Source organism: Haliaeetus albicilla, chromosome 1 (assembly GCF_947461875.1).
Source record: "Haliaeetus albicilla chromosome 1, bHalAlb1.1, whole genome shotgun sequence".
NCBI lineage: Eukaryota > Metazoa > Chordata > Aves > Accipitriformes > Accipitridae > Haliaeetus > Haliaeetus albicilla.
The window spans coordinates 67706811-67720424 of NC_091483.1; the positions used below are offsets into that span (position 1 = coordinate 67706811).

The 13614-nt window shown below is 37.0% G+C and overlaps 1 protein-coding gene across 6 annotated transcripts in view; it reads left to right on the plus strand.

Moving 5' to 3' along the window:
• LCORL (ligand dependent nuclear receptor corepressor like) overlaps window positions 1–13614 on the plus strand; it is an 88980-nt gene that overhangs the window by 40138 nt on the left and 35228 nt on the right. For all 6 annotated transcript variants that reach the window (XM_069792922.1, XM_069792943.1, XM_069792958.1 and 3 more), the window contains exon 5: window positions 7142–7396. In XM_069792922.1, the coding sequence (XP_069649023.1) occupies window positions 7142–7396 (255 nt within the window). The remainder of the gene's footprint in view (window positions 1–7141; window positions 7397–13614) is intronic.

Below are 13614 nucleotides of genomic sequence, written 5' to 3' on the forward strand. Positions count from 1 at the left end.
AATCAAAAAAATGTCAAGTAATTGTTTAGCTAAGGAACAGTTTTTATACCTGGTACTAAAACAGTTTCCCTTTGTCAAAAAAAATGTAAAATTCTTGGCTGGCTGGCTTTAAAATGGAAGTAACACTTGTTTCACTTATTTTGGTTGCAAACTGCTCAAGATCATATGCTGTCTCTTACTATTGTAATTAGCATGGTTTCATTTAGAGCCTCTGAACAACTTCTAAGACTAGTGAGCAAATGGGAAAGTTGCGTTTATTGGTCTCATCCTTTTATTTTAGAACAAGTTAGTATATATCACTGTCTACAGCACACAACCTTCAGGCATTCGTAGATGAGGATTTATCTCTAGAATCTCAGACAAAGATGATTCCTCTTTCCTTTTAAGAGGATGATAGAATTACTGCCAAGATGGGTAAACTCTTGAGAGGCTGTAAGTAACAAAGTCTTCCTATTAGGAGCCTATCTTCACTACATGTTAGCGAAAGACCAGTTTGGTAGGCAGTTGTCTGTAGAAAAGGCCTATCCTCAGCAGACACTTCAGTAAAGCCAAGGTAATTTTTGTCATCAAACATTGATTGTTTCCATTAAACAATGTATCTGAAACCCAGATGCTTTCTTCCTAAGTATGACATCTCTCTTTACCCATTTGGTGTTGTAGAGTAGCCTGTGATACTTTTCCACTTACATAACATTAAAACACATCCATTTTCTTTCTTCAAAGAAGCAGTTATGAGGAAAAACCATGATGTGCTTTAAAAAATACATATTAGTCTCTTCTGGTTTTTTCCTATGAATACTACAGACTGTGGCATATATGATTATCATTAAAAGGCAGAACTATAGTTGTTTAAGAGCTTAATCACCCATTTTGATCATGCTTTAATAATTTTCTGGGTTTGTAGTGACCCACATTGTATGTTCTTGGAAGCTTTTTTTTAATGTAATATTAATGTGACCTTTTTAAACAAAACCAACAAAATATAAAAGGTTATTTAAATACCTTCACGGTTGTGAATCAGGTTCTATCTGCAGGACATTATCTGCCAGGAGAAGAAGAAACCTGAAAAGCTTTTGTAGAAATTAAGGAATTGAGACACAAGATTAGAGGGAGAAAATGGTCAGGATGACCTGAATCTTTCCAGATTCTCTGAGCAGCTCTGTCAAGTATCCTCAGTGCCGTATTTTCCATACCAAAATAATTTCCCTCTAAGCTTTTTGAAGTTCTTCCTTGTTTCTAGGTATCTGTCTAGCATTCTAAAATATTTCCATTCATAACTATGGCTTTCTTACACCATACCATATACCTTCATTTAACTCTCCGAGTTCTCCTGTTCTTTGCTTAGTTATATCTCAGATACATAGATGTCACGAGCTGGTTATGATTATGGCACAATGTATATGTAATTTGGCAAACCTATGAAAATGTGATCTTGCACACATAATCTCAGACTACAAAAAAGTGTTACTTTCTGAGATGTAGTTTTGCAATGTGGACACTACTTGATCCAATACCTGCAGTTCCTTTTTATTAATAATTTTAAGAAATCTAATTTGTCCTTTCAAAATCTGGAAGGTTTTCTGTAAGAACTGTCGCAGCTTGTGCAGTAAACTTGTATGACATCTTTGCTATCCCTCTTCCTCAAGTTCATCAGGAAAGAATGTTTAGCAGGATTTCAGCTGCTTTCATAAGGAAGTGAAACATACTTTTTGTGTTGACTGCCTGCCTGCCAGTGTTACTGAGTTCTGAATTTCTTGGTAATTTTCAACTACGTTGAAGAAAATCCTTAGAAATATGACTGTATGTAATGAAAATTACCATCTGAGTAGAGGAAGGAAAAACATTGAATGTTTACAAGAACAGAAAACTAGAGTGAACTTCACCCTTATTCCCAATGTTTGTTGACCAGTCAAGTTAACTAAACTAATCATGATACATGGCTCAGAATAAATTGCTGTATTCTGTTTTTAACTTGCTAGTGATCTGACTGAGCTGGACAAGTTTGAGTAGAGCTAAGAATATTGCTGGGACAGTTTGGTGGCTGTTGAGGTAGGGTGGTTCTAGAAAACATGGCCTTTTTGTGAAAAGGGGAGAGCTGGAGTGAATATAGGAAACATGCTGATAGGCAACCAGGTGTTCTTCATTCTGCTACTCACACAAGAGGATTGTAAGGTACAAGGGGGGCTGTGATTCCCTGCTGATTTCCACTGCAGGAAGAGAGAAGAGAAATTAAGTCACTATTGACTTTTTAATGAAAAAACACTGTTTTTCAAGAAATAGAATACTATTGTGAAGCACTATTTTGGGAGCTTTTAACTCCTTGTCCATTGTCCTGCCAAATACATGTGTAAGTTTGAACTATCAGTTAAATCAGTTCTTAGATTGTGCATTGCAGTCTAATGATCACACATAGCGTTAATGTACAGAATAGTTAAGGGTATGGATTTGAATATTTAAATGAGGAAGTCTTAATCCTAAATGTGAGCTTTGAATTAAAATAAATCATTGCAATTAGTCATAATTACACATCGTCTCTATTACTGCCTTCCCTTGCATTCTGACTGTAATCTTGACAATCACAAGAGAGATTATATCACACAAATGTGTCATTTAACCTTCTCTTATCCTAATAATATCAGGAGGTCTACAGTGGTCTGCAAGAAACTAGAGGAACATCAGAGCTACCTTTTACTCCAAATCCTTAGAGACTGTTCTGCTCGGTTTGAAGTAGTATGTATGTACATACATGTTCCATGGAGTAATTACAGCTGCCTTGTGTTTTAAATCAACTCTGTGAAAAACAGAAGTTTAAACAGATGTAGGCGTGTAGATCTAGAACTTTGTAAGTAGCTATAATCATGACTCCTAATAAAACATCTTAGAATAAAGACTTTTTAGGTCATACAAAGTATATTTGGTGCCATCTGCTGATAACAATTAAGAAATATTTGCCAGTGTTACTAAGCTCAGAGACCTAATACTTTTCTTACCCCAAAATATATTAAATTGCATTTAAAATTTTTATATGGCTAATTACAAATTTCCCATGGGTAGTGAAACCTTTTACCACTGTGAACTTAAAGTTACAGGTCTCTACATGTTTTCAGTGTGTACTTATATAATAATACAGACTTACAGCCATTGAACGTAAGTAATTAGACTTTATATAATACACTTCAAGTGTGTGTACCCTATCCTGATCACTCAGGAGTCTTATACTGATAAAGCATTATATAAAAGTTGCATTTACCCTTAAAAAGTCTATTTTCTTTAAAGAAATGTACAGTTTGTAAAAAGAAAATAGTATATGAAACCATATAACTCTTCTTTTCTTTGAATATATCTAACATCTCTCTCATTTCTGTTCTATGTCCTTTGGAGAGCTGTGGGAAATTATTTCTAACTTAAAAATACTCCAAGTTATTTCTTAATACAATTATTACTTCATAATACAAGTTATGCATCCACAGCTTTATTCTATATTAGGAAGCAAAGTAGTGTTAATAGGAATGGGTCAAGAGCAGCTTGCCAGTACCTCTGAGGAGGTTACTGAGAAGGCAGGGTCAAAATCGTTCCAATGGTGCGTAGCAGGACAATGGAAGATTACAGACAAATTGAAATGAGAGGTTCTTTTTTACGTAAGGAAAAATGAGGACAGGCAAGCAGTGGAACAGGCTAATTGGAGAGGTTGTACAGTCTCCATCCATGGAAGTATTCAAGACCTAACTAGATAAAACCCAGAGCAACCTCATTTGATCTCATAGTCAGCTCTGCTTTGATCAGGCAGTTTTACTAGAGACCTCCCAAGGTCCTTCCAACATGAATTACGATTTAATCACTTACACAATAGAACAGTTGATGTGATAGCAACACTATTTGCATTTATGGCAGTTAAGCTTAGACTAACTGTGTGGTCTAGCCCTGTAGATTGAATTTGCATTAGCAGCAAAAGCACTTCAGATGCACCCCTGGAGCACATCTTCCAGATAATATGCTATGAGATACTTCCCTCCCACCCCAGTATTGCCTTTTTAGAGTAACTTAAAATCTGTTAACTGTCAGTAGCTGTAGCGGTTGAATATGTGAGAAATTTTGCTGCATTTATTCTCCCATAGGGAGTATTTGGAAATTATTAGAAGAAAAAAAAAATTAAAGAAAATAATATAAGAGAAAAAAAAAAAGTCTTTTGTTATTCCAACTAGGTCAAAAGATGACTTTGCTCCTAATGGAAGAAATAGGCTTCTCCTGCAAGTGTCTAAAAGCGATTCATGCTTGGATATTACCAGTGTGAAGATTCTAAAATGGAATAGAAAGGCAAGAGAAACTTGGCAGTTCTGAAGGAGTTTTGTCTTGCAGTTTTATAATAATTGATGCTGGGGATGGTGATTAATAAGCAGAAATTTATTCCAGGCTGTTGTGTTTTCCAGTTAATGGTAGCCATCCCCTGTGCTTTATGATCCTTTGCTTTTTAAGTGCACAGATCATACCAGGATGTAAAGTAACTGTCTTTCCCATTTCCACTGATGATCACTTGTTCTTCAGAAATCTTCAAAGAAGTTTTTCTTGGGTGCATGCAACAAACTAATTTCTCTTTATAATCAGGGTTGTTCCAAACCAGATATCTGGTAGACTATTCAGTGTTGATGATGTTTCATATGTTTTGTTTTGTATTAGTTTCTTGATTACTGGCTGCCAGATTTTTGTTTGCTTGTGTTTGGGTTTGTTTTTAACTACTGACCAATAGCTTAGCTTTTCATTGTCTAAAGCTATGATTCCCCTGTCATGCAGACACTTACTTTTGTTCTTGGATAATTCAGGTTTTTCAATTCCATCTCTAAACTTCCCTTGTTCTTTTGTTATTTTTTGCATCTACATTAGCATTTTTTCACCTATTGCCTTACTGCTTCAGTATCTTTCGTTGAATTTTTTTCTTTCCTCGTGTCTCTAGGATGATAAAATTCCAGTTGAACATTTACTGGATTCATTATTTAGGAATTGGGAAATACCAATAAGCAAAGAATACCTGTGCCTGGGTGTTACATGATGGGCAGAGATATTTTTCTTTGTAGGTATCCTCCACCATTTAGAATTTTACCTCATATACCTCTCCTTTAAAAACTGCTATCAATTTTAGAAATTTTGGTAGAGATTGGTTGAAAGATTGTCAGAAGGTAGAGCTCCAACCATAAGCAGGCTTGTTTTGTTATGCCTTGGATAAGGCCTCTTGAAGCCAAGGTGTCTAGCATATACTCAGTCTTTGAAGGTGTTGGAGCTTCACCTTATCTCATAAAGCATTAGTGAAGGGCCAGCCAAAAGGTATTGACAAGAAGCATCTGAACAGTCAGCTGCCCTCTTGTATGCTTTAGACAGCAGATCGCATATGTGCATGTTTGTAATTCCTTGCAATACTGTGTTGGTGAAAATAAATTCTCAAAACGGAATGTATTTTGAATAAACGTGCAACAAAAAAACCCTAAACTTCTATGCATTCGTCCTAAACTTTAGCAGCATTCTTTGATATGTCTCAGTGGTCACTCTCTTGCTAGTAGATGGACAAAGCTTCATTGGCATAAAATGTTTGAGCAAATATGCTGTGTGATATTCCAAACTATCTATTAGGAAATTTATACTTTACATGCAAACATCTGCCCAATCCAGTCCTTCAGTTTCTCTGCTTCCACGAAAACAAAACTCAGTTTATAGTCTCTCTTATCAGTTTCAGGCTGATTTAAGTATCCCAGTAATTGCCACCGTGTCCTTTAGCATTTCTTTTGGGCAATCAAGGCTGACCTAAAAGCTAATTCTTCTGTATCACATTCACACTTTAAATCTCTATCCCTTCTTGATGAAAGGTTTCACTCATTACCTATGAACTCAAGGATGGGCAGTGGTTAAAACACTGAAAAAGATATTTTTGTTTTTTGTGTGTGTGTAGAGTTGAAGGAAAGAAGGAAGAGTGGGATAGTGAAATGAGTACTACTACTGCCACTTTAAGGAAGAACATAGATCTTTGAGTATGGGCAATTGTCTTGTGAAATGAAGTATTGCAGTCATCAATGCAGTATTGCATTGATGAGTAACGCAGCCTACTCTAAGTGAGTTTCTTAATTACATTGTTACTTATGCTGAGTAGTGTATCTTTATTTTGTTGATCTTTCTGGTACTTCTATTTATATTGGGATTCTTTTTTCAGTGATTCACAAACTTAGTTTCAGCTGTGCTTGTTAATAAGAGGTTTAACTTTTTTGTAGCTGACAGATAGCATTAAAATAAAGTCATAGGTATCTCATGTTTGATCCTTTTATTATTTTTCTGTTTTTAAAACAAAACACTTCTTTCTGTGGGACTGTTACATACACAAACAAAAAATAGGGTACATCCAGTTTAGAATAGGAAATAAAGCTTTTCTCACAAATGCTTTCATTGGTAGCACTTTGAATATGTCCTGGAAATCCTGTAAGGTTTTACAATAAAAAATTTACAACTTTACTGTAAAATTCGATTGCTTATATACTACAGTTTGTATGGGACATTTCAAGTACTATCGTATCAGTTTTGACATTGCAATCCTGAATCTACAGTGGGGATTATAATCTAGCATGTAGGTGAAACAAATTTTTTCTTTTTTTTTTTTTAAGATCAGCTCCTCAAAAGTCCAAATGTTTTATGTTATGAAAAGGACTAATCTATAGAACTGCACTTTAATTATTTTTCTTATAGTTGTTCTTTGAAAGTAACTTCTTTATGTATTAGTTCATAGCTTTATTTAAGTTTCACTATTTTTATTCAAAACTCCATTTTCAAAACTGAAAATGAACAGTCTGCAAATGAAAATGTGACTAATAAATACAAATTCTGACTCCTATACTTGCATTATTTATCTACCCACATGGTTTTACTTGCATGCTGTGACAGAGAGATAAAGTAAAAATTACTGGTATGTGCTAAACATGTTCTTCCAAGTGACCTCCAGTTAGGAATGCTCATAAAAACTTCCTAGACATCTGAATGTGTTGATTACACGTGTACTTACTACACACAATTATTGTGCTTATAGGAATTTCTTTATTTAAAGAAAAGTAACTAAATTTGTTTTTTTTAATACATCTGTTGCCTGTGGTGTTGTTTTTTTTATTCCTAGATCTTCCTCAGAACTGTGATCCTAACATTCCCCTAGTTGCTCAGGAATTAATGAAAAAAATGATCCGTCAGTTTGCGATTGAGTACATTTCAAAAAGTAGCAAAATTCAAGAGAACAGAAATGGTTCATCCTTTGAACCAAGTCTCATATGTAAAAGTATCCAAATGAACCAAACGGAAAACTCCCTTCAGGAAGAACAGGATAGCCCTCTAGACCTCACTGTGAATCGAACTCAAGAACAGAATACTCAGCAAGGTAAATTTCTGTATCTGCTTATCTGTGTTTTGCTGTCATTTATTACCTTATGTCTTATTCTCTTTAAAAAAAAAAAAAGTGTCTGTGTCAAATATCTATAAGTTTTGTCTTTCCAAACTAGTAATCAGTATATAGGGAAAAAAAATTATGCTATGTGATTAAAATAAGGTTTAAGGAAAATTGGCATTGCATCAACTTAACACTTAAAGGAAACTCATACATTTTCCTTTAAACACCAGGTAAAATGTTATAAGATAACTTTAAAAAAAACCACCACATTCTTTCTAGAAACATTTTTCATATTGCCTGTTAGCAGATAACACAGGCACTCATAAATGAGAATATTTAAGTGGCACTGGAATTTCTCAGCTTTAGAATACTGAATCTAAGTCAGCTCACCTGTGGTTGTCACAGGTAACAGTGGTTCAAGATTTTGTTGAAGAAATGGCTCTAAGAACTGCCTTCTGAGAAAAGAGAGATACTGGAATTTCAGAGAGCAAAGGTCATTCTGTCTGTGTGAGCCCTTAGACACTTTGATTCTTTAAATACAGACTGGTTAGAATGGTGGAAAGAAGCTTTAATTTAGGAGGAAATTTCCATACTTCGTGCCTTAATCATTTTAGAGCAGTGCAACTTTCTTAATTGAGAGTAAAGCTAGAAAAATAAAAATCTGTCTCACTATCATTTACAAAAAGGAAATAATTTCTTCACCTCAAGGAATATTGCTATCCAAAACTGGTAACAGTAGAATCATAAGAGTGTTTTGGACTTTGAACTTGATTTGGATTAGCAGCTGTTTTCAGGAAGGGTTGTAACTGTCATGTGTGACTGAAAGCAGTGGCAAAAGCAGCATTTGTCTTTTACAGATACAAGGGTGCATGTTAATCCAATGATATTGCAGACCAAAGGGAAAAGTTTACATGTATGTCACATATCATGGTAAAAAAGTTAAGAGAAGGTAGAACTGCAGAACTAAGTCTTTAAAAAAAAAAAAAAACAAAAAATAAAAAAAAATACACTGGTCAGAATGAAAGCAGATTTCATATGTGTGTGCTTAATGATGCAGTCATTTAATTAAGTGACACATCCTTTTGAGGGGGGAACTCTGACATGGATTTACCTTGCTAAACATGCCTATTCTAGCTTAAATTTTAAGCATCCTTTCTCTTTAACAGCAGAAGCCTTAAGAAATTGTGGAATTCCTGCTTTTATTCTGCATGGTCAGCAGAAACCAGTTCATGCCTGGGTTTAGCAAATACCTTGTGCAGATTAAATCCTGAGAAAATATCTGTTGTGCTTTGACATACCTCTGCTATGGATGAATTACAGATTTTAGAGATTTACAATTGGCCAGGTTGAAGTATGTTTCTTTTGCAAGGGCAATAAAAAGTACTTTCCTGATAATCAGCACTATAGCCTGTTGCTTACTTCAGCAGCTGGTTATAAAGAACAAGTAGTTTAAAATGTCTGTGAGGGAGCAAAGTCCCCAAAGACAGGTTCTGGTCCTCGTTGAGCCCACATAAATCTAAGGAATGAAAGGGAAGTCAGAGGGTGAAAGGGGCAGGGACGGGAAGAAAGTTCTGCCCCCAGCCTCAGCTATTTGAAAATCCATTGATCTTTTGTTGAAGGAAAATTTAAAGTGTCGAGAGGTTGAGGTATTTAAATCTTTTTTTATATCATTTGAATTTCTTATAATGAGGCTAAACAGCAAGTTTACAAATGTGTGTCTTCAGCAAAAAATCTGGGCCTAAAGTAAGTGCTCAGCATGCATAGTTTACAATGTAAAACTTGTATACTGTGTAAGATACTGTAGATTCTCTGAACTTACACTGCCATGTTTGCTGGAGTGCTTTGCAGATGTTAAAGATAGTAGCCTTGCTGTGAAGTTTAGAGCTACTGAAATGAAAGGAAGTATTGAAACAAGACAGTAGCTGGAGAAAGGTTTCAAGCCATCTTATCTTATCTACTAGGGAAGTTGTATTGCACTTCCCATTTCCCATGAACATATCCATTTTGAGCTTTCTAGCTTTCTACTGTAGTGGTAGCAACACAAGCAAATAAGATCAAGACAGGAAAAGTCAGCCTGCTCTTTTTATTTGCATTGTGTTCTAGGTGCAATGATTCATGAAAAGTTCTTTCAATTAGCTATTGTCAAGGACTATGTATTATTTTTCTACCTACCCCTCACTTCTGTCCTTTTCCCAAAGAAAGCTTAGATATATTGAAGTGTTACATGCTTACAGTAGGGAATTGTAAAATTTTTTAAATTGTATTATTTTTAAAAATGCATTATTCTGTGTTTAACATAAGTCAGTGTGGAGACTCGCAAAAGCTGTAGCATGGTTCCCTTCTTAGTAGTGTCTTTTAATAGTTGTGCAACTCTCTTTATTATTTGCTATTTGTAATTCCTGTTACAATTTCCAAATGAAGTGGCAGTAGCAGAGTAAGAAGTTCAAATTTGTACATTGCTCTGATGGATCCTCAAAGTTGAAATCTTTTTAATTCAAATCCTGTGAAGCAGATAATGACCTAAATATAAATACTTCAGGTTCATTTTCTGTTTAGGCAGGTGCTTTGTATTTATAGTAGTCATCTTTAAAATGAATGATCTAAATAATAAAATAGTCTTGTTCTTTTACTGTGGCAATAATTCTTGGACTTAAGTTGAGAGGATGGAACAAGGTTTATTTTCCAGATCGCTAGAAGCATTCTTCTTTTTTGCACTGAGCAGATTTAAGTTAAGTGCTAGCTCAATACTGAAAAAAGATTCCACCACTGAAGATGTCTGGATGATCTTATCTTCATTTAAGAAAACTTCTTAATTTCCTCCAGTATCTGTGGGCCATCTCTGAAGTACTCCCAAAATATTCAGGTCTGACACTTCCAGAGCTGATACCCCTGTATATTGGGTTTACATGGCAAGGTTTTGGTAGCTGGCAAGGGCTGTAGGGGTGGCATCTATCAGAAGAGGCCAGGGGCTGCCCTGTGCTAGGCACAGCCAGCTCTACAGCAGACCCACAACAGGTGAAAGTGGAGCACATCAGTGAGGTTTGTGGTGCCTCTGTGGAAACATATTTAAGAAAGAACAAAAATTCTGGACAGGCAGAGGAGTGAGAAACAGCAGGGCGAACAACAAGGTCGGGGAAGGAGGTGCTCCAGGCACCAGAGCAGGTCTTTTCCTGCACCACATAGAGAGGACCACAGTGGAGCAGGTATTCCCATGCGGCTCATTGAAGAGACCACTCTGGAGCAGATATTCACACTGCAACCCATGGAAGACCCCACATTGGAGCAGCTGGATACTTCCTGTAGGAACTGTGGCCTGTGGAGAAGCCGCAATGGAGCAGGGGAAAAGTGTGAGGAGGAAGGAGCTGTAGAGAGGACTTGTACTGACCATAACCCCCATTCCCAATTCTGCCTGCCCACCTGGAGATGGGGACAGGTAGAGGAGTTGGGAGTGAAGTTAAGCCTGGGAAAATGTGTGGTGGGGGGGTCCTTTAATTTTTGTCTTTTTCTCATTATGCAAATCTATTTTAATTTGCAATAAATTAAATTTTCCCCAAATCTGTTTTGCCTGTGATGGTAATTGGTAAGTGATCTCCCTGTATTTATCCTGATGACCTCTTTCATCTTTTCTCCCCTTCCCTGTGTTGAGGAGGGGGAGTGAGAGAAGGGCTGGGTAGGGTACTAGCTACTGGTCAAGGTCAACCCATTGCACCCCTGGTACTGAATCATTCAGTACTGAGTATTTAAGCACTGGCATCCAGGTATGTCCAGCTGGCACCTGACTGATGGCAGAGTCCCAAATTATGCTCTGCTTTCTTCTACATGTGGAAGTGTGGTAACTTAGCAGGGTGGTTTAATTCCTGTGCACCTTGCTGGTAACTAATCAGGCAATTACTTCACTGTCAATCAATTAGAAGCAACTGTCTCCAGAAATACCTGTATTTTGCTCTTTTTTTTTTTCTAATCCATTAACTCTAAGACTGCCCAAGCCTTGAAAAGAATACTCTGTATAGCAAAAGAAAATTTGTTTTACGTGCACTGCATCTAACAAAAATGGGGTGGTATTGTGTATTTTTGCAATATGATTTGTCTTCCAAACTAAGCCAATGAAAAAGCAGCATCCGTGCAGAATAAAACATTGAGTGAGGAACAGTCTTGGAATATCCTGCAGCAACTTACTATTTTCTTGTGCAGTCATGATGCCAAGCTCTTTGGGGAGTGTTCCCAGCAGCAGCCAACTTTGATGCAGAGGCTTCTTTCCCTTGATAGATACGGGAGAGTTGATCACTCTCAAGCTGCTAAGCAAAGTGATTTGCAAGAGGCAGAAGTATAAACTGTGCAAATAAATAATCTGTTTAGCCACACAAGCTTATTCTTGTTGCTGTATCTTCTAGGAAGAAACATAGCAGAAAAATGCAAGAGAATTTGCATAATTTCCTTGTTTCATTGATCCATCATAGATTGGAAGACATCAGAAGGTAGCTGGCAATGTGTGACATTTTGCTGCCTGAACTTCTCACAGCTATCCCGTAGCTTTGTCATTGTTGTTGACTGTTATTGAAGAAGTAAGAAAAATAAGGATAACCAAGTCAAAAATTCTGTTTAAATGATTTAAAATAGCATTTTATTATCCAGTTTAACAATGTGCATGTGATTTCACCAAAATTTGTAGCAAAATAAAGACTTCTGAATAATGGACCAGAATTTGGAAACAACTCAATTTTTGAGAAGTGGTTTCATATCTCTTGAAAATCCACACTGAAGTTATTATAGCAACTGGGATTACATCATGTGTGGCCTCTTGATTGCTACATTCAGGGCTACTGAAAGAATTCCAAACATTACTGAGAATGACCTTTTATTTTTGTAATATACTGTTCTTACCATACGTATTGGGCAAAAAACTATGCTTTTTGAAGGTACATATACCTTGTCAGATGCTTGTTTGCTTGCGCCCCTCTCAGTGGTACAGGGGAGAAAATGGGAAGAACAGGAAGGAGAGCTCACGAGTTGAGATAAGGATGTGGTCATTGCTTACTGCTTGCCATCATGGGCAAAACAGACTCTGCTTGGGGAAAATTAACTTAAGTTATTGCCTTTTAAAATAAATATTTAATTATTAATTCAGGTAGTGGAAACAAAAAGACACATTACAATACCACCTTTCCTCCCCCCTTTCCCTGGCTCAGCTTCACTCCACCTTCCCTTGTGACTACCACCACCCCTGTGGTGTAAGGGAAATGGGTATGGGGTGTCAACAGTCTGTACCTAATGGTTTCTCTCTGCCATTTTCCTCTCCCATTGGGTTTCCCTCTGCTGTTTTCTCATTCTTTTTGTTCCCTTTTTCTCTCTCTCTATCTGGCACTTTTTGCCCTTTCTGAAGTATGTTTTCCCAGAGGCTCTGCCCAAAAGGCTGCTGGGCTCAGCTGTGCCCTGCAGTGGGTCTGTTGGAACTGCTTGAACTGTGTCCAGCACAGGACAGCCCCTTGCCTCTCCTCACAGGTGCTGCCAAGCCCTTGCCATGGACACCCAAAATATAGCCATATATCTTTCATCTGGCAGTTTTTCATTTTACAAAACAGCACATTAGGTCAGCAAAAAGGGGCTAGTCAAAGCAGTAGTTAAGTAGCTAAAAGGCTTTTGCATTCTTACTGACAGTTCTCTGAAAATATTTTTCCATGGGCAACAGCACAGAAAAGAGCCAGCAAAAGGCAAGGCATCATGGGGAAAGGTGTTGAAGACAAGACAGTTTCATTTTATTGCTATGAAAAACCTTATTAAGGTTTACCACAGTATGATGGATAAGGTAAAGGGAGAGTTGTTACTTACTAAATCTCACAATATTAGAACTAGGCAGGGCTTGCTGAAACTTCTTAGAAGAGAAAAACAGATAACAGCTGCTTTTTGCACAGCAGTTTGTGAACATCAGGAAGTGCTGTGATAGGAGGTTGTGGAGATGGACAGCATCACTGGGTTCAAAAAAGGCCTTAGGCAAAAGCCAGAAATTAAAGCTGGAGTAGGCAGGGATGAACCTCTGAGATCCCTAATCCAATGCTAGCAGCTACTGGGAAAGCAGGAAAGGAATGAGCTGCAGGTAGTGGCCAGGCTGATGTGCTCTCCTGTGGTAGGAGTGGAGTTTGTCCCATGACTGGAGACTGGGTAGAGAAGGTTGTCTGACCTAAAAAGGTAGTTCATAATAGCTAGTGAGAAGG